Source organism: Hypanus sabinus, chromosome 16, assembly GCF_030144855.1.
Source record: "Hypanus sabinus isolate sHypSab1 chromosome 16, sHypSab1.hap1, whole genome shotgun sequence".
NCBI classification, from domain to species: Eukaryota; Metazoa; Chordata; class Chondrichthyes; order Myliobatiformes; family Dasyatidae; genus Hypanus; species Hypanus sabinus.
This window is the reverse complement of record NC_082721.1, coordinates 41,532,166-41,554,327: the sequence shown is the minus strand read 5'-3', so window position 1 is coordinate 41,554,327 and position 22,162 is coordinate 41,532,166. Positions and strand designations below refer to the sequence as shown.

At 42.6% G+C, this 22,162-nt stretch overlaps 1 protein-coding gene across 16 annotated transcripts in view; it reads right to left on the bottom strand.

Moving 5' to 3' along the window:
• The window catches only part of LOC132406245 (receptor-type tyrosine-protein phosphatase S-like), a 475,477-nt gene that overhangs the window by 190,160 nt on the left and 263,155 nt on the right, over nucleotides 1–22,162 (bottom strand). For all 16 annotated transcript variants that reach the window (XM_059991616.1, XM_059991623.1, XM_059991621.1 and 13 more), the window contains one exon: nucleotides 13,141–13,251. In XM_059991616.1, the coding sequence (XP_059847599.1) occupies nucleotides 13,141–13,251 (111 nt within the window). The remainder of the gene's footprint in view (nucleotides 1–13,140; nucleotides 13,252–22,162) is intronic.

The following is a 22,162-nucleotide window of genomic DNA, read 5'->3' as shown; positions in this document are numbered from 1 at the left end:
TGTATGCCTGGTGACACTTATTGTTTCTGTCAGGTGCACGAGAGCTGTGGGAACTACGACTTGATCCCAACCTCTACCCTCATTCCCCTTACCCACCCACATCACACCCTCACCAGATTCTGTACACACGACAGATGTTTTATATTCCAAAAATGATACCTTCAAACTGTGATGGATCTATTATGGAAATAAGTTGCTGAGAAAGTGTTGTCCAGGCAACAACCTAATATGGGTTAGCCTCACACCGATGATAAATTGATCAGTATCTTTTACCTATGCTAGTTTACTATTAGTCAATCAGATCAAATGGTTACTATTAGTCTTACTAAATTATTTAGTGTTCGTAAATAATATATCTATTGCTATTTCTTCAATTTCCTTGCCGGGTATAGCAAGACTAATTAACTAACCTGACCCAAGTTTTTCAAAACCTTTATTATTACTTATGGATTTAGCATTTTATTTTTAAAATTCAGATTTTAACGATGTGAATTACTGTAGTTGATGTGGTTGGTGCATCAAGGATCTGGACCCTGAGCTCCCAACATCTGATCTGATAGCAAGCAGATTTGTGATTCTGGGAGGAGAGTATTGAGAGCAACTGAAATTTATCTGGTTGACTGGTTAATGAGCAGGCTATAATGGGCAGTGGTGGACTGAGTCATTGCACATTTTTCAACTGAATTTGTTTTATAAATACTTTCCACTATTAAGTTTCTAAACTCATGTTGTGAAGTGCTCCCTCTCAGGGAAGCAGGTACTGCATACACACTGCAGTGATGACGACAGCAGAAAAGGGTTTTTTTATGGACCTGTGGTCACCTAACCATAGGTGGTGCAGCTCATACAGGTGAGTAATGGGAAGATGAGAACTTGATCATATTCCTGCTTGTCCCTACCATACCACCACATACAGTGTGTTTCCTCTCAGTGTATTCATGATCAATAACTGCTTTTTCCAGAGATACCACAGAAGTGAGAAGTGTAAGAGTGAAAATGAAAACCATTCCCAGTAAATGTAATGCCAGCAGTGAGTCGAGAACATTGCATGAGTGTCATTCAGACTTACCTCCATGAACCATGGAGGTTGCCTTCTGGGGACTTAGTTGGTTAACTTACCTTAATGTACCATGTTAACAAAACTGCAACATTTATAGACGGAGCATGTGATTAAGCTTTTGTAATCAGCATTATTTCAGCCATAAACAGCAAAGAGCAGAAGCCAAAGCGATAAGTAAGAATTTGAGACGGTATGTGCAATCTGCCTCTATTGGTTAGAGTTATTGGCCACATCAGGGCACTTTCTTACATCCTCCTAAGTGGTGAAAGTAGCTTTAGCTTCTTGTCACCTTCTTCCACCTCCCCACCACCCCTGTGTGAATTTGACTGCATGACAGCAGCCAACAGTGACTACCCCCACCTTTACTTGTCAAACACAAACTTACCTTGCCCAAGTTTAACTATCAGCCACTGGAAGTAAGGAGATTGTCAATGACATAAATAAATCTGTGATGTTTCACAGTTTATTTTTTTTGTTCCCCAAGCAGTAAACTGACAGCTAAAACAGGACCACTGATCTGCTGGGAATATCAGTGGATTAAGAATACTACCTTCTCCTTTTCACTTTGGCTTTCATTAATTGTGGACATTTTACCGTCTACCCAAATGCACATCAAAAACATGTTTCCTACAGGAATGTTATGGCAACCGCTAAGAAGAATGTTAAGAATTTGGAGAGGTTAGAAATAGGCATCCGTTAGTCTCGTGAAACCATGGATTTGCACCTTGTAAGGTTTCCAGGGCACAGGCCTGGGCAGGGTTGGATGGGAGACCAGTAGTTGCCCAAGCTGGGAGAGGTTAGAGGTCTGTTGTGAATTGATATTAAAGGTGATAGGATTAAACTAAAAATGATCAGCAAAAAAAAATTGTTTTTTTATTTCTAGCTAACACTGAAAACTGTTCAAAATAATGAGGGTTAAACCTAGCTCCCCGTGCAAAAGAGTTAATAACTAAGAACATACATTTTAAGATCTTCAGCAAAAGAACAAGGGGCATTTCTTTTTACATACTAGTATTAGGATGTTGTTTGTTCTTACGGAATCAACAATAGCTTTCAACAGAGAATATCTGCAAATCTATTTGTTGAGATACAGTGCGGAGGAGGACTTCCAAGCCTTTGAGCCATGCCACTTAACAATCCTCTGGTTTAATCCTAGCCTAATCATGGAACAGTTTACAATGACCAATTAACCTATCAAACAGCACGTCTTTGGACTGTGGGAGGAAACCAGAGCAGCGAGGAGAAACGTGCGCAGTCACGGGGAGAACATACAAACTCCTTACAGGCAGTGGCGGTAATTAACTTGGGTTGCCTGTACTGTAAAGCGTTGTGCTAACCACTACGCTACATTGCCACCTCTAGAAACTATAATTGGGTTGCAGGCTATAGAAAGAATGAGCTTAAGGTGATGGGGACCCATGTCCAGCACCGTTAATGCTAATTGTAATGTCCAGTGCTTCTCCAATGGATGGCAGCTGCCAGTCTACCCGACAATGGTAGCTTTATATCCAGCCAGAGAATACAAAGTCTGGCCACTGAGCAGGCGGTTCATGAGCTGCTGCAGAGTCTTAAAAGGCCACGTTCTTTGAAACTGCTAATTTAAAGCATTATTCATCAATGCTACTTGGTCAAGGTCTTTAGTGCTGGTGATTTACATTTGACTGTACAAGCATTAAAGTAGTCTGATGTTCCAATTGGACAGCCTGTCAATAAAATAATTAGGCTGGTGCAGTGTTGATATGTTGTAAATGCATAACATTGCCTTTTCTTTTTGTTCTTCAATTCTTCATTTCTTCAGCAGTCTCTGCTCTCCCAGAGGTAATGGTCCATAGGTAATAGTGACTCTCCAGTTACTCAACCAATCTACTTACTTTACACTTGAGCCTCAAAAGCAAACATCAGGAAAGTTACGGCAGTCAATAATGTCAAGCCATAAGCTCTCACGCTTCCTGCATTCATGGAGCAGTGAACAGGAATAGAAACCACTACATCCTGTAACCCAAAAGACCTGGATATCAACCAACTCAACAGAGAGAGGTTCTGTAAGGAGGTTAACTGCTGCTGAAGAGGGACTGGAAACCATAAACAGCATTAACAACTCTAGGTGCAGGTGCTCTATCACAGTGCTTTAACTTTTAGCACAATAATCTGATTGAGAATTAGATTTCAAAGTTTGAATGATCCCAAGAAAAGAAGACTGGATAAAATCTGAGACAGTTTTGCCTGTCACCACTGAATATTGGAATATACTGTATTAACATTCTAACAGAAATTCTGCCTTGACTGCATGGGACAAGAGGAGAATACAGCAATATATGTTTATTGCTCAAGCAGCTTCCAAAATTCTGTTCTTATAATGTAAATGGATGAGGCTACAATTGTTTTACACGTGACCAACCTTTCTCCAAACCCACTCTTCCTCTAGTGGAAACTCATATTCTCTAATAACGGAGTGTCATACAGTACTTCATCCTGTCCTTGCAATTTCTGGACCAATCTGATTAGTACAGGTTCTGCAGGAAAGCATGGCCTGAGACTAGGAAAAATGTGCGGTTCAGAATTGGCTGACTGAGCTGTTACAGTATAGAGGGTGGCCTAACAAAGAAGGCAGTCAGTGATTAATGTATCGAACAGGAGAGTTGGATAGTTATCTGGAGAAAGTTTTGATAGGATGCTTTATGAAAGACGATAATATTTCTCAGACACTGGGGATTTTTAAGTGGACTTAAGTGTTTTCTGGTCCTGTATGGGGCTGAGTGTGTCAGTGATTTGTTTCTGTTCGGGCCATATTCTGAAGAAGACGTAAGGTGCACAGCTGTTTGGTTTTGAACGGTAATCTCTTCTCTATACTTATGTACAGATATATGCACATACTAGCATCTTCCTTCCCCATTACACACACACCACTCCCCTCACCAACCACCACCACCATGCCACCTCCCAGCCCCCAGTTTTGCAAGCCCTTCGGCTCAAAGAGTTTGTGCTGACCAACAACCACCCAATTCACATTATTTTTCACTAATCCCATTATTTCATTCTCCCCAAATTCTCATCAACTCTACATTATCCTCAACTCAAGAAAATCAAGAACAACAATAAAATAATCTCAATCTATGTAAAGTACTACAGCATTTCTGGGACAACATGGAAGACAAAGCAGCATCATTTAGCACCTACCACTATATTTCCTATTTCATCATTTAATATAGTATTCATTTAAGTTTGACAATTCACTCAACCAACTAAATCTCAAGGTCCTTTAATATGGCATAATCCAGTTATACAGTTTCCTACATTCATTTCTGCATACAAAGCAGTCTTATCAAGTATAGATTATTTAGTGTAATAATGTGCGTGATAGGCCCAAGACCATCTTTAAACACATTAAAATGCAGCAGGAACACTGTGTTATCATAGCATGTTTTAGCGTGACCCAGCAACATGCAGCGTGATTTGACATTCTCCCATCATGCACCAGGCAACAGTGTACAAGCGCCAAGGTATCATCGCTACAAGGCACAGCACATTACCAAATCGAGTGGGGAAAAACTTTGGGATGCAAAAACGGGAGACCCACAGACTAGTGCAAGTTAACTGAACTGTGCTGTGGGGTTTAGTTTTTTTTAATAAAAAGATTATTCATATGTAATGTGGGTTAAAAAAAGTAAAAAAGAAAAACACACCAACCTTCTCGTAGCTCTGAGGGATGTAGGGGGTTTGATGCGGAACACAATGACATGGGGAGAAGAGAAATAGGGGAAACACAGAGAGAGTAAAAAGGCCTCTTCAAGGCTTTTAGCTGCAATATCTACTCTCACTAACGACCTTTGACCTTTCCACCTAGACTTTCAAGAATCAATTTTTTTGTGTGACATCTCAATAGTTAGTTCTTTTGAGGGAACTGATTTTTAACTCAAACAATTCCATTGATAAATCAAATTAAAAAGTAAATAAAAACTAACACAAGACTTAGCATGTTACAACTCATAACTTAACATTTATTCCCTTCCATCTCTTTCACTTCTTCCTGTTGACTTTGGAAATCTAATGGAAAGTTCCTTGGAAATAAGATTGCCATGAGATTTTTGTTGTTTTCCTTGTAGCTCAGCCCTTGGGCCTGCCACTTTGTAAGAAGTGAAAGAGATACGGGTTCCCATTTGCCGCGCAAGAGCAGTTGACTCCACTCTCAACCCCTGCGCCAAGCCCATCTTGAGGCTGAAGTCCTCTGGATAAGGCGGCATGACACAAACTGACCCTGTGCTTGGCGCTGGAGGAAATGAGTCTGCTCTTTCCGCATCTCAGCCACAAATCCTTTTAAACACAGTGGTACCCTGTATGTCGCAGACTTGGAGGAAAGACTCTGAGAGGGATTCAATAGTCACCCCTCTAACATTTTTATAATCAAAACTGAAAAATTCAGGAAAGAAAGTCATTTGAATTATCTTCAATACATCACCAAAGAAATTTCACTGCTCCATCCAATTGGTCTATATTTCTTTGCCAATATCATAACTTGTCTATGTGGTGCTAGTTTAAAGCAGAATTTTTCAAATGACATATTACTTTATCCTTCTTGGAAACTTCATTCATGAGCTTCGAGACTCCAGAGTTCAGATCTTCAGGAGGATAAGAGATTGCCAAGCAATCATCCCAACGCTATGGTCAAATCATTGCCTTTGTAACTACTTTATCCCCTGAAGACAGAGCTCAGGCTGTTGATAGTTTGCATGCACTTGAGACAAAAAGCAATTCTAACAAAACAAATTACTTCCTTACGCCATGAGTGGTACTTTACACATAAAGTAGGCAAGGACGAAAATATTTTCAACAATCTGTACTCCAGTTAATTGACAGTCTATGGAGTAAATTCATAACTCTCAACTGGGAATTCTGTTCTGCTTGCACCACAGCCGTTATGTCAATATATTGCATTAATATTTCTCCTTTGTGTTGTCATTTCATCAGTTTCAAATTATTAGTAGATACCACGTAATGACAGCAAGGCCTAAAGTAGCGTTGTATTGTTCGAAGACTAGAGAATAGATTAAACGAATGTGGGCATGAAGGAAAACCTCAGCGATAACAAGGTCGTTACTAAAAGGGGCAGTTGGTAAGAGCAGAAGCAAGATGATCCTTTTCTCATTACAAGTGTGTAGGACTCACTGACAGTATATCAGTGTTCTCACTCCAGGGCACTGACATCCACTTTCAGAACTATAAATCGTTATTGCGGGCAACACCGGCTGGAAATTTGCAGTAGCTCTCGCACATTCCTTTGGCCACACTTCCACCTATTTTCCTAGAACATGCTGGCCTCCTTCCAATCTAAGTCATTTGTCATGTTTTACAGCCTCTGGAATGGGGAAGATTAAGCTGAACTGAAGTCCTTTCCATTTAAACTTTGAGAAAGAATATGGCAATAGGACAGGGGAATGGGATTAGGTGGATGTCTCTTTTATAGGAGAGTTTAACATGGGTACAATAAGATGAATGCCCTATGCCCTGTATAATTCCATCGTTCTACCATGCACTGTTCTTTCTCTTCCATTGACATCAAGATATTGATATATTGATTGGTGCTGCTTTAATTTTGCCTTGTGGTCTAGACAAGTTTTATAATAACACAATGTTTTAAAAGTTCTCAGAAAATTTGTGATCTACCATAAACTAGTTTGATGCACCAGCCCCTTTAAAGCAAAATTAGGAGTCCTCTTGCTTTCAAAATGCTGTGGATTCTGGTTAATTGGGCCATCGGTTAATCAGGGCAGTCTTATTTGGGACAGCTCATAAAGAACAAAAACTAATTGAAAAAAGTAGCTGGAATTCCCTTCCTTTGTTTGAGAAACTATGCTTTTTCATTGGGACAGGAGACTGCTGCCAAACAATTTCTAACTAGCATCAGTTGTATGCGCTTCAGTGGCTGTTAGACACTAAACCGTGCTTAGAGAGAGCAGTTTTTAAATAGTGTCAGTTGTGTGTCTCTATGTTCAAAAAGCAGCGAGTTTTGTCACTGATAGTTGGCAAGAAATAAGCAGTAAGACACTTCAGAACTGTTTTGCTTACTGCAATTTCAAGCTTGGAATACCAGAGAAGCCAAGACGAAAATGAAACAATTTCACTACTTCAACAAGCTAGAAATCATGATGAATTTGAAGGTATTGAAATCATCTTGACTGTTACAATGAAAATGAAGATTTGGAAGATGCGATCATCAACAGCATTGTTTGAGGGCAGTCCATTATCTCTAATAGTTACCTGCGCTAATTTTGTTCATTTAGTCAATCAAAAGAACACAGCAGTATACACTGGGTGAATTCCTCTGTCGTTAACTATTAAGAACTAACACACAGTTTTACAGTACTGTAGTAGTAGTAGTAGTCAGGTTCTAATTTGTTCTGTGTTTCATTTAAATATATAATCTATTACTCAGTTAATGCAATACCCAGAGCCTGGACTGACACCAACTTACTGCCCTCCACTGTGCCTATTGTCTTGCTTATTATTTATTGTAATGCCTGCACTGTTTTGTGCACTTTATGCAGTCCTGGGTAGGTCTGTAGTCTAGTGTAGTTTTATTTTTGTCTGTGTTGTTTTTACGTAGTTCAGTATTGTTTTTGTACTGTTTCATGAGGCACCATGGTCCTGAAAAACGTTGTCTCGTTTTTACTGTGCACTGTACCAGCAGTTATGGTCGAAATGACAATAAAAACTTGACTTGATAGTTTGTCTTTTTTATACTTTTTAACTATTTCCATGAAACTTCAGCAAGTTAAGGCAGCCGCTTAATTGGGCCAAAATGTATTGGTCCTGATATGTCCCAACAACTGGAATTCACTTTGCCAGTGTTCTATTAAAATGGACCATGCCATTCTGGAACTTAGTTGGCAGAATAAGCTGAATATGGATTTGTGAGTAAACCCAAATGGTTGAGAGTGACTCAGCCCTTATTTCAGAGGATGCTCTGCTGAGCAACAGAAATAGCCCGAAGGCATACAACCCACTACTTCATGTATTAAAATGTTACAATGTAGATGGTTGTATTGCAGTGTACCTCAAATGGAGAATGATTCTGTGTTAACCAATTCTACAAATTCGATAATTCTCCACTGCAGCGTTGTAGAATGGAAAGGGGGACAGGACCTCAATAAAGCTTTATAGATAAAATGCCCTGCCTTCATCTCCAGGATTACAGTTAGGCCTGTGACGCAGATGAATGGGAACATTGGTTCCTAACAATTGCTTAAAAGTGCTGGACTCTGAGTCCCAACTCAGTTCTCACAGGACTTGAACACCCAGCACAAATCTTTTCAGAATTAAGCATTAATTTGGGCAGCTCAAAGGTCGGCATGCTTTAACTGAAATCGTGCAGACTTCCACTCAGGAGTCTCCTTTAACGGAAGGCCTGGATGTTCTTCAACCTGATACATCAACTCTTGTTTTACTCTCTCCACAGAAGCTGCCTAAACTGATGAGCATTTTCTGGTTGTTTTTACAGATTTGCAGTGCGAGCAGTTTCTTGTTTTTTGAAAACCTGGGTGATTTGCTCAAATAGGATTCCATGTGGAGGAACAAAATACTTGACGGTTTCACAAGCAGATACAAATTAACAACACTGAGGCATTGTTGGGGCTGTTATTAAGGACGTGAGTTGAGCACATGAGTGTCGTTCTCTTCTGTAGCAGATTTGTGGATTTAGTTGGTGCGATATGGCATAGAATGTTGGAATAGTCAGTGTAGATGCTCTTCACCTTGATGAGATCCAAATCCTCTCCTGGGATGTCCAGGTTCAATCCTCGTAGCTTCAGACTGCAGCATTACCACACGAATTGAAGACAGTCAGAAATGCAGTAACAAGCTTATCAGGGACAGAGAAGCCAAGTTGAGTCCAGATATTTCTCCACAACAAATAAGAGATGGTTACATTGAAGGGTTTCTTCATCGATCTTCTCCAGACTTCAGTTCATGAAAAGATGTCCCTGCACAACTTTGCGAGTTTCACTGCAGTTTCTTCTGTGATTTTGTTTGTTTTGTACACCAGTTACAAGACCTTGCTGTTAATCATGTGTTGCTCCGCAATCACATAAAATACTGTGCAGAAGTCTTAGGCGCCCTAGCTATATATATGTATCCAAATGGGAATAGACTTGGTACTGTAAATACTTCAACTATAGCTTTGAAAACCATTATTAAAAGGAATTGTTATAATGAGGCATTTTATGGCTACTGGGTCAAAATTCCAGGAAAGGTATTATAGTATTGTCACTATAAGTTCTGTTAAGCTTATTCTATGGTGATAGAAGTAGGCAACAATGGCCGTTCTGGTGCTTATATCTCTTATGAATGGGATGGAGCACATACAGTATATATAGCTAGTGCGCATTGACTTTTGCACAGTACTGTACATGATTCCATTATGCTACAGACAGATGCTATAAATAATTCACCTCTTACTTTTCGTCATACGTTCCCACTCTAATAACATTATTAGATGCTTTGTCTGGTTAATTGCTGGTGTAAAAGCCTCCAGAGGCTGCGCAGAAGCCAAGAGGACTTATTTACCTCACATAGATTTGCCTCCATTAAGAGTCATGTCTCATGCAGGTTATTTAAAGGACTTCCTGTAACAGCAGAGGCTTCTTCTTGTTTCTGTCCAGTCTCTCACATCAAAGATGACTTAGTTTCACTCCAATAGGAATGGAGGATGCCTATTAATGGCGACTCCTTTACTCACATCTTCAAAAACAGCTCAATTTGTATCTTTAATATCTGTAATTTTCCCTTTCAGGGTTCTTTTGAAGACCTTGACTCACGACTGGCCGCTGGTCGATATGCCAAGGATGCGGCCCAGAAGGTCAGGGTTCTGGGATCTGGTGGCTTGGAGGTGGGCGGGCTCGAGATCGGTGTCACTGCTGGAATTCGGTGTGTTGTGGGAGACGGAAGATCGAAAGCAGTGAGCTGGCTTCTGGCTGTGTGCCCAGAGACTCGAGTTCTTTCGGCACAGAGCTCAGAAGAAGCGACGCAACAGATTTTTAACATCGTAAGTCAGCGAGTTGTGTGTTATGTCTCTGCTCTTGCTGTGAAACCGGGACACCTCTTTTTTCCCTTATTAGGAAGGAAGAGAGTGTGTGGTATGCCGAACTACTGGGTGAATGAGTAGTCTCAGGGGTACTGCCAGTCTGTGTCTTTATTGATGCTTTGCTGCAGGCTTGAGTGCTCGCTGGGGGACACCGATGCTTTTTTTGTTGGTAGGGGAGGGGGGATTGCTGCTTTGATACTGCTTACACGTGGCAGCGGGAGCTGGGGGGGCTTTGGGGTTCTGACATTGAACTGCCATTCATTCTGTGGGGCACTCCTCTGTTCTCGTGGATGTTTGCGAAGAAAATGAATTTCAGAATGTAGATGGTATACATTTCTCCGACATTAAATGCATCTTTGAAACCTTCGAAATCTTTGAAATGGTGCATAGTAGCCACCGACAACTGTCTTAACCGAGCTGGGACTAATCTTTGACCAACAGCAGGGGATTCTGACACGATTAGAAACCAGGCTCTGTTGGATAGACTTTATTTTTACCGACCACACTCTCTAAGCATGCACCTCACTCTCTGCTCTGTCAGCCATAATGGATTGTATTTCCTCACTCTTGCTCCTGACGATATTTTGAATGGGTCCAACAGTACAATGATGCTGCCTACCTGCCTAGGCGGCTGCAACCAGTATTTCACTGGCCGTCAAGTAAACAAAAGTCAATATCTGCTATTGAGTCCTGTTTAAAATGACAACACAAGTTGGGAAGAAATATAACACATTTGCAGTGGATTTCACTTAACAAGGACTCAAGATATGAAAAATGTTGCAACATACACGGTCCAGAGGCAATGACCAGAAAGTATTTGGCTCAGTGTTATTTGACGACACAGCTGCCTTATTTGGTGTTAACTGAACTGGGCCAAGGTAGAACCTCGCAGTATTCCAGGGAGAGATGGTCCTCTGCTTTGTGGTGTAAGGGTAAAGGGACATTTAGAAGCTCTTTATCCATCCATGGGAAATAATAGCAGGTTTTGCCATTGACCCTTCTCAGGTTCTTAGTCCAAGTACTGGCTGTAAATGTATATTCAGCAGTAAGCAGTTCCCAGTTGATAGTTATGCTGCCATTTCTGGAAGGGTCAGTTCAGAAAAGTGATAGCTTCCAGCACAATAGAACACTTAAAACCAATCTACACAAATTGTGAAAAATCATTCAAGCCACACTATTTAATCCTTGTCCACTCCTCCATTATCAACAATATCTGGGTCAAAGGCCAAATGTTGAAAAGATATCAGAAATTATCATCTTAAAATATATGAAAATTAACAACAAACAGTTTGAAAAATCCACTGGTCTTTTCTTCCATTCCAACTGGTGAGGTTTATCTTTGTCAGCCCTTGCAATTATTTTCAAAATGCCCCCCCCAAGGATTTTGTGGTATACATTAAGAATTTTATGATCTTCATAGACTTCATAGTATTTAATACTAATTACTTGGAAATGTTAAATTTGGAAGTGCACCATGCTTTGCAAGCATGATCTTAATAGTGACATGATCATTGATAGCTGTGGGTAAAAGGAGTCACTAACTCCCTCTCTGCATTTTTTGGTACAATGGGAGCAGGCTGGCTATATCAAAAATGGGAAGAATTTATTCCAAACTTATGCCCACTTTATGTATTTCAATGCCCTCTCAGAACAATGATGGATGAAGCTGGAATGGACAGAGATCCAGTGAGTTTTGAAGACCTTTTAAATCCTGAACTCATACTTCAGCTGAGCTTAATGATATTCAAGCTGAATAAGCCGCTTCCTTCTCTACCTTCATCTCATAGCCTATCTTCATATAGAACAGGGGCGTATATCACTAAATTTAAAAAGCCAATAACTTTTGGTGTAACAATGTACACAAATGCTGAATACGAACTGTATTACTTGACCTGTTTCATTTTACTCTCCCCACTTCCCTGTGGTTAACAGATGACAGCACCCCTGACTGAAACGAGCCTGAAATTCATGTCCAGCCAGTCCATGCAGAGGGTCTGCATTCTGTTCCACTCATGAAGCATATTCTGAAAGTGAAGTGGAGAGGGCTGCCACTTCTGCACCATGTAACCGGACACTGATGGTTTCCGGGTGCTTGATTCCCAATTATTCTCTCATAAATTTTAACCTACTTAAGAAAACTCTGGACATGGAATGATTCATTCCAGTGAAAAGCAGAGTTTTCTGCTCAGATTATTATTTCCAATCAGGGTGACGATCTACCTGGGTAAAGGGAGAAAGTTCAGAGTGTCTGCCCTGCTGGAAGTACACATTAATCGTATTTCCTCTGTTATGCTGCTACAGTATCATGTGCGTTTCTATCTACCCACATGTCCTGGTTAGCCTGATGAGACTTCACTGGCTTCAGCTTGGAACTGACAACTGATTCATGGACCCACTTAACTGGTGCTTCTCCATGCTGGAAGCATCACAGATTTATCAGCACAGAAACATGAACCAGAGTCTGTGACAACTATCAAGCACCCATTCATACTTACATTATTCCCATTTTATTCTCTCTCTCTACCACCTACCTACACAGCAGTGGAAATCTGGGAAGTTTACAGTGGCCGATTAATCCTCCCCTCCCCCATGTGGGAGGAAACAGGAGCATCTGGAGAAAACGTACAGACTCCACACTGGCAGCAGCCAAGGTGTGGGCTGAACCTGGGTTGCTGGAGTGGAGGGGCAGCTACACCACCGGGTTGCCCAGAGCTACCTTGAGAGTTGTAACCAAGCGTTAGATATTTTTACTGAACTACAGAACTAAGAATAATTTTCTAGAACAAATACAACTTGCCCTTCTTGCTGCAGAATTGGAAATCAGAATAGGGAGATGAGGGGGTTTTGATTGTCCACGTTTATGAGAGACACCCAGTGGGGATATACGCCCCTGCGCTGTGCAGCTTTAGAGGAATAGTCAGACACTAGATGTTGATAGACTTGGGTTCTGCTAGAGGCCAGCACCCTCTGATGCGAGAGTGCTGAGCAATCAGCCGCTCCCTACCTCTCACGTATAGATTAGCAGGAGGAGAGTACCGCACCCCAGCGTTGTTCGATGCCACACACTCGTATTTCCCTTGGTCAGTTTCTTCGCTGTTCTCGATCTGCAGAGCACCTATCAGGAAACAAACGGCAGCAAAGGGAATTAAAACCTCAGCAATTCTCACGTACAGGTTGCAGAAATGGCTGCACTTCTCTACCGCTCGTGGCTCCCTGTCCTGCCACAATCCACGTGATAGGTTCACTCAAGAGCTGGGCACTGTCTGCTCGGAAAGTAGCTGTCGATAACTGGCTGGTGAGGAGAATGAGCCCTTTAATCCAAATACCAAGACCAATATCTTTTTTCTGCTGTAATCTTTTTCATTTTTAAATTCCAGGATATGGCCTGCCTCCCTAACCCAAGGCTGCGTGTTCCTGTTGTTAATGCCACACATCTCAACGGTGCTCGCAGACAAATCAGATGCTCCACACTGACCAATCAATAAAGGGAACTAAAATCTCCTGTGGAGATCTATCAGGTTTTTGTTTAAAGAGTATCGTTTGGAAAAGGCTAAGTGCATTTAATGATGATCAGCTCCAAATGATGCACAAGACCAACTTGAAACACCCGTCAGCTGTAGTGCAACCTGTCAAGGAGACGTAGGTCTTCTTTCCCTTAGCTAGGGTGAACTCTGCTCAGCACAATGCAAGACCCCCCATTAACTAGCTCCCTTTTAATGCTGTGTGGACAGGGAATACAGGTTGTACAGTAACAAAACAAATCCTTGTGCCCACCATGTCCATGTTTACCTGCTGCTCATTAACATTAATCCCATGTGCCTTCATTAGGACTATTTTCTTCTGCATCTTGCCTAAACGATTCTTAAATTCATCTAATTCCACCATTCACTGTGCAAAGAACTCTTCCCTCCAACCCCTTTAAAACCTGCCCTGCCAATATGGTAGCAACAAAGGATCAAACCCTGGACCAAACCAGTTCTCAGTGGATTGGAACACCCTACCTGAAATCTCTCGGATGTTCCCTTTTCTGGTTAAACAGGGCTCCAGCCCCAAGCATTCTTTCCCCACCCCTCAAGTAACTCACCGTGATGCCCAACTCTACCAAGATAAACCCCTCCACCTTCATCACACCCTCCCCACTTTCCTGTCCCTCATTTTAATATTCCAGACCAGAAAGGCAAGACTGGATCTCCACCAATGACTGCTAAATCACGTGCTGTGAACTGAATGTTGTAGTATGAGACCGCACCAGCAGTTTGGCCTCCCATGATTCAGCAGCCCCAGAACAGAAGCAGGGAGACCCGCTGGTTCAGCAGACCCAGGACATTAGCAGGCATCCTCCTTGGCTCAAGAAGCAGCAGGTCCTGGACATGAGCAGTCCACTGTGCTCCCTATCTGCATGTGTGGGAAGATTTACATCGGGGAAGGGCTGGGTAAGAGGGGTGGTCAATAGCCCTCACCAAGTTCACTGCCATCAGGTGAAGGTTGGCAGCCAGATAGGGAGCTCCTTCCTCCCTAAGAAGTTCTTAGTGTTATTCCTTCTGTGAGTGCATTGTGAACCCAGGGAAAAGTCTCGAACATGATACGGTTTTCTAATTCCAGACTCTCTAGCTACACCACTACTCTTACGATCTCCAGATTAAGCTCAAAATAATTCAGTGGAGGCACATATGCATCTACAATGTCATGACGAGAGAATTCAGGAGTCAGTGAGAAGTAGGGAACCAGTTATATCAAATCCCAGTAAATTTTGTACAGTGAAGACAACACAGAATGCTGAACCATGCTTCTGGTAGACGGAATCTTTAGTCACCGCACACACCTTCCACACCCCATCTACTGAAGCAAATCAAACACTACCCCTGGGGCATCAGTTTCCACAACTCTGTGGGGGTTGTCACATGTGCGCTTTCAGATTTCCGCTTAATCCTATCCTTGCCTGAAACTTTTGAACCAGTTTGCCTTTCCACTCGAGTGACTGGGCAGCGGTCACTTGCTCAGCCCAAGGCCACGCTGTCTCAATGTGCCATCGTGAGAGCAGATAAAGGGCGGGCCCTGGGCTTTATAAAGATTTTACAGGGGAGGGCACAGGGAGGCCATTTCAGACTTGCTTAGCTGTTGCAGAACTGGATAGGAGATTGATTTTACAGCCACCTTTCTTTGAAACAATACTCCAGGTTACAAGGCTGGATATGCAGATATAAAGAACACAGCACAAACATTTCTAGCACTGAAGGAAGCTGCAGGACGTGGGGTAATGACACCCTGTAGAAGACTCTGCCACTTTATAGTAGAAAGAGCAAAGACCTTCAAGCACTGGATTTCACAAAAAAATCATTTAAAACATACAGCACACATGCAATTTCTATCTTGCTTTTTTTCGACAAGGCTGTCAGTTTCACAAGTCCTTGTTGCATTGGTATTCTTAGGTTATTGCATATGAGTGCCCTAACTTGAAACAAGGCAACATGGAGACATGAAGCGTTTTCCTTGCAGCAATGGGTCATCTCTTCTTCCATGACGACCTTCCTACAATTATAATCAATATTGCCTGCCAAAAAAAAAAGTTTCTTGAGCTGGTCCTGTTGAGGCTCAGATTGCCCAGGAGGGAGCCTCAATGCCATAGTAAGGTCCTCCAAAATAAATAAAAGAACACAGCTTAAAAAGGAAAAGGAGAGAAAAGTTTTCATTGGATTCTGATGGGTAGGGACTGACACTGAGAGACAAATATGGAGCTGTGACTGGCTTTATGACACACAAAGCTATGATATGCTTTCAGTCAAAGCATATCAAATAGAGAAATCTTGCTCGATTTAATATAAGTTAAAAAAAACACAAGAGACAAACGGCGACAAAATACCAGACAGAAATAAAATACAATTCTTTTGTTAAACAAAATTGAAAAGTTCTGAAAGAAAATGTAAAGGATAAGTAATTAAAACTAAAGGCAAACTAAAAAAAAGGGTGAAAGTTCACCGACTTCCGTCATTCTTACCTCGTATCGGAGTACCACCTGCGAGGATAATATGAATGCAAATAAGATTAAAAAGAAGAGCCGTTAGTTGACGAAGACAGGTTGCGGGCTTTAGCAGCAGAAGCAGATTTTAGAAGATAAGTTTTCAGACGTATAAACACTTAATTCTTTTTTAAACTGCTGGTGGACCTCCAGTTAAAGGAAGACTGCCCTGTGGGGCAGGTGCCACATTTGAGGGGAGGGGAATGCAGAGCTCCCCAGATCCAGAGCTACCAAAACTCAGAGCACAGGTGGATGTTTGCCCACGAGGTATTTGTGACAAGGTATCTGTTGGCAGGTGTCAGGTGTGACCTTACTGGCTGGAGTGGGGCACTTCATCTGGTCAGTACAAGGAAGGAGACCATTCTCCTGCCACTCATTTGAAAATAAATTCTAATTCCTCTCTACTTCAAGTTTATTCAGTCCTTTTTCCTAATTCCTGAAGCCTCAGACAAATTCGGTGATTAGGTGCTGTCAGCTCCAGTCAGCATTATACTGGAGAAATGGATCATTTTGCCCACTGTGTCTATCCTGATCATTTAGTCCATCCATACTCATTACATTTGTCAGTATTAAGACAGCATCCTTCTATGCCTTTCCAATCTCAGTGCCTGTCTAAATACCTCTTAAACACGATTGTATCAGGCAGAGTGGTCCACATATCTACCTTCACAGATCTCCTTTAGTGCCCTTTCTCTTAAACTCATGTCCTCTTATTTTTGATAACCCTACAGGAAAAGACTATCTACACCTCTCATAATCTCATGTGCCTCTACCAGGTCATCCTTTATCCTCCTTTGCTTGAGGCAAAATGAACTCAGCTGGTCCAACCTCGCCCCTTAACTGAAGTTCTCCAATGCAGGCAACATCCTGGTGAACCTCCTCCTTACGCTTTCCATTGCAGTCACATTTTCCCCATCGTGAGGTGGCCAAGACTGGGCAACTGTGGGTGAAAGGTGCATTCACAATGGAAACTGGTGTTGGCCACTTTCTTACTGCAACACTGTGTAGCCTTTGCTTATTTTTCACACTGGTTGGCATCAGTCATTCTATGATCCTAGGAACCTATGATTACAATGTGAGTGAGTGAGTGAGGTAGGGGGGGAAAGGAGATTGGAGGCAGACCAGGAGCCAACCTGAGCCATTGATGGGCATTGGATTTTCCTCCTTCCTAACTGCTCTGGTAAGCTTGGCATGGGAGAGCACCATCGGAATATGTGTGTGTGTGTGTGTGTGTGTGTGTGTGTGTGTGTGTGTGTGTGTGTGTGTGTGTGTGTGTGTGTGTGTGCGCGCGTGTGTGTGCGCGTGTGTGTGCATGCGTGTGTGTGCGCGTGTGTGTGCATGTGTGTGTGTGTGTGTGTGTGCGTGTGTGCGCGCGTGTGTGTGTGTGTGTGTGTACATGTGTATTTATTTGAATCGATCTGTGTGTGTGTGATTGCATGTGCATGAATGAGTACGAGTCCATGTGTGAGTGAGATTGTATGTGCATATGAGTGAGTGTGTGTGTGTTTGAGAGATAATAAACGTGTATGCGAGTGAGCGAGAGAGAAATTGCATGTACAATTGTGTGAGATCTGACTCCAAGCTGCCACGCCCTTCTCCTCTCCACATGGTTACAGTCTGCCGATGCAATGTTTGGTTCCTTGACTGATGGAAGAATCATTGAATGAAAGACTAAGCCAAACGTGAGAAATCTAATGCCTTCACAGTTGGAAGAGATGAAGGAACGGAACTGGTTGAGGATATATGTATCATTTTGCAGCTTCATTTTATAAACATGCGGCCCAAGAAGTGAATCACAATTCTCACCTGATATTCTATCAGAAGGAAGTCCAGTGAACTTTGTAATCAAACTTTAATGTGTGGAAAAATTCAGTGAAGGAGCTGCAGGTGCCAATGATTTTAATTAGCTATACTTTCCAATTAAATCTGAAATTCACTGACATCAGCTTAATCTTAGCTCTTCAGATCCAAGCAGCTGATGTCACAGCTTACTCTGACCAAGGCTGAGCAATCTTGTCAAGCAGAGAAGCAACTGCAGAGCCAAGGGTGAATTAGCATCCTCTCCGTTTGATCCAACTTTGACCTCATAGGATTTGCAGCTTCCAGTCTGCATTTTCAGAGAAGCAGAATTATCCTTTGCTGTGAATGTTTAGAGATGAGGCAGAGGTTGGGTTATATCCAGAATGGTGAGTGGCTCACGTTTATCGTAGCATAACAAGCAGGTATCAGAGATGGAGATTTGATGATTGTTGAGCACTCTTGGGATAGCTAGCTATTCACAGTGCTGATCACAGCTAACACTACAACTTGGGGCCCCAGTCTTGCTTACTGACACTGTTGCCTCACCTCCACCCACATGGCCCACCATTTACTTACTTTTACCTCTTCAAACCTGCCCCAATTCTCAGCCAGGGGCTGTTGGATGCCTCTCCTCCACTGTCATCACAGACCTGGCCTTGGACATGAGCAACAACCCTAAACGTGTTTCAATGTCGGAGTCTACAGCAAACAGCACACTCATGAGCACAAAGGGAATTAACACTCACTCTGTTTTAATTCTTGACAAGGAAATTTTCTTAAGCACAAGTCTGCTTTGTTGTTAGACCACAAAACCATAAGCCTTAAAAGCAGAATTAGCAAATTGATCCACTGAGTCTGACCTGCCATTCAATCATTGCCAATTCTATCTTTCAACCCCATTCTTCTGCCTTCTTCACATTACATTTAACCCCCCCCCCCCCCCCCGCATTACCAATCAAGAACCTGTTAATCTCCATCCTAACTGACTTGGTCTCCACAGCCCTCTGCTGCAATGAATTCCAGAGATTTACCATTCTTCTTCTTCCTCTCAGTTTTACTTTATCCTGAGGTTGTGCCTTCAGATCTTAGACCTTCCTGCAAATAGAAATGTTCTCTCCATGTCCACTCTATCTCAGCTTTTCAGTATTCAGTACATTTCGATCAGACTTCAACTCATCTTTCTGAACTTGTTCAAGGACTGGCCACAAGAGGGTGCCTTAGTGCATGCCAGCACCCTGGAGGAAGCGTTCACACCGAGAGAACCTTTTCTCTTTTCTCCACTGAATTGACATCTTTGATCAGATGCTGCAGCCTGTGATGGGTCTTAGCTTTTAACTCAGAACTCAATGCTGGCCTGTTCCCATTTGCTGCTGGTCTTACAGTCAATAACTGACCAGGTGGAGACTGAACTCCAGGGCACACATGAGCAATCTTGAGAAAACCCACAGGGGTTCTTCAAATGGCCAAGTGGATAAGGCTTTGGGCTGGTGATCTGAAGGTCATTAGTTTGAGACTCAGCCGAGGCAAGGCACTTAATCACACACTGCTCCTGCACGTTTATAGCCCAATGGCGACGGTTGGTGCAGTATAAAGGAAAAAAAATGGTAGCTATTAAAATGCTGGAGATAAGGGGAGGAACAGGGATTCCTGCACTAAGAATAATCAAATTGAGTATAATGTTGCTACTTCCAATATTTTGGGGAGTTGGTTTTAAGGGACTGACATAATTGTGTGTCCAATGAGGAGGGAAGGTAATGTGCAAGGGACTACTGGTCTTCGCTGACCAGTGGAGAGGAAGGATGAATCACTGAGCAATTACCTACATTGGATGATGACTGAGGAGGGTTGCTAATGCACCACAAGCTTGATTACGCTTGGGGATCAAACGGGAGGAGGCAGTGTTTAGAGTGATAGGACAACATTGGACACAGGTCACATGAAGACACCTGAAGAATTGGAAACCACCTTCTTTGGGATGGACAATCTCCAGGTTTCAGGTTGGCTTTGAATTCTCAGACATTTCATTTTTTTGTTGGGAGGCTCTACCACATGAACAGTGGAATTGTTCATTTCTCAAACTCATGATACAATCCCATTTCCTGTGTCTGGGATTACATTATTACATGTAAGGGTTTTGCTTATAAAATTTAGTTTAAACTTATAGCTGTCCATTTCATGAAATTTGCTGTAATCCTGGACAAGGATGAGATGAGTAAACAAGGCCCAGACCATCTCAGATCACCCTGCCACAATGCATAGCGTGCGCTTCACGATTTTCAAGGCTGTTGGGACAAAGCTGGGGGGTGGGGTGGGGTGAAGAGACCACTTTCCCAAAAAGCCACACGATCTGGATGTAAAATAGGCAGAGAAACAGGACATTCCCTCACACGTTCAAATTCCATGGAACATCTCGATGTAGACTCAAATGATCTAACCAAGGCACACGGCTGCCTCTCAGCATCAACACTTGTGGTACTGGAGAAGTTTCCACCACCTGGCTCACAATGAACACTGGCTGAGGACGATTTGCCCTGCCCCTTCCACTTACCCCAATACTATCCCACAGATACCATGGCAACCAATTCGATAGGCAAATCCAATGTTGCTCTGATTGGATATTTAAAGCATTGTGAGAAGTCAGGTCTTTTGACTCCTCTGAGAGTCTGGCACAATCTTCCTTTAAAAGGTGGCAGGTACTAGCAAAGGGGCACAATTTCAGGCAACATTTTACCACATTCTTAAAATCCGGCACATCCAAATGCTTGTGCTCTTGGATAAAGGGCTCAAACAGGTCACAGGAATTGATCATCAGCAGCCATTTTGGAAGGGAGGTGAATCTCTGCCCGTACACTCTGGGAAGTTCTGTAGAACAAGCACTCCCTCTCTGTGTTTCTCTTTCTTTGTTAGCTGGGATGGCAAGAATCTGTTCTCCAAGTGCAAGGTTATTACGACTGCCTGATGGACTATATAGGTGGAAAGGCTTCCTGACCCAAGTCACAGTGCAACAGAGGGCAGCAGAATGGCGCAGCTAGTAAAGCCATTGCCTCACTGTGTCCAGGACCCGGTTCAAGCCTGGCATTGGGCACTGTTTGCATGGAATTTGCATGTTCTCCCTCTGAAATCCTTGGGTTTCCTTTTCATTCTCCAGTTTCCTCCCACATCCCTAAGATGTGCAGAATCAGTAGGTTAATTAGCCACTGTAAGTTGCCCTTTGTATAGGTTGGTGGTAGAATCGAGGGGGATGGAGCTCATAAGAAAGTAAGGAGATTAAAAAATGAGATTGGCATAAATGGATGGATGGGAGTCAGTGCAGACCCAGTGGGACCAAGGGCCTCTTTCTAATCTATAGGTATCTCTGTGACTCTAGTGCACTCTACCAAGAAATAGTGGCCTCTGGAGTCCTGAGTTTTGGATGGTAACACACAACTGCTTTGTAATTTATACGATGCATCTTCCCTAGGAAGTGAGCTGTTCCTGTCTTAGGTTCATTAAGCTGTAGGTGGATGGCAGTCTGAAGACTGCTTTGAGTGAGGGCTGTTGCTGGGATATCCAGCGTTGTCTGAGGCCCAGTGCACTACTGATGAGAATGAGCTATCATAAGCCTTGAGATACATTGCAAAGAAACCAGGTTAAGTCCAGTGCCAGGTGATAGAGAAAAGACTGGGGTGGGGAGGTTTTTGGGGTTGGAAGAGATAGCTCTTCAGTTGATCAGGAGAGTGGGGGTTGAGATAAGCATGGAGCATCATGATGGGACCTGGCCTTACTTTGGTAGAAAGTTAGGAACAGGAAGTTGGTTAGAATGTTGGTAAGGATGGGCAGCTCAAGAGCTGGGAGAGTATTTTCAGGTGAGTGGCAGCTGAATGGGAAGGTGAGAAAGGGTCACGAGGTGGGGGCATTGAGGACACAAAGATGAGAGCTGGCATCTGCCCTGTTGCTAATATTGAAGCTACATTAAGGCTATAAGTGCCAATGACTGTGTGAGTGGCCTAGCGATGGCTGGTACCATGGACACATCGACGTATGCTTTGTGCACCGTTAGGCACAGACACATATCTGGAATCTGCCATGAGTTAGACCATTGGAAGGATATTGTGTAAAACTTGTCAGACGTGCCCACACTTCCTCAAAGTTTCACATTTCACTGCATTAAGCACTAAAGTGCAGCACAATCCAACTGAAGTTTTAAATGGGGAATTCTATTTTAACTAAA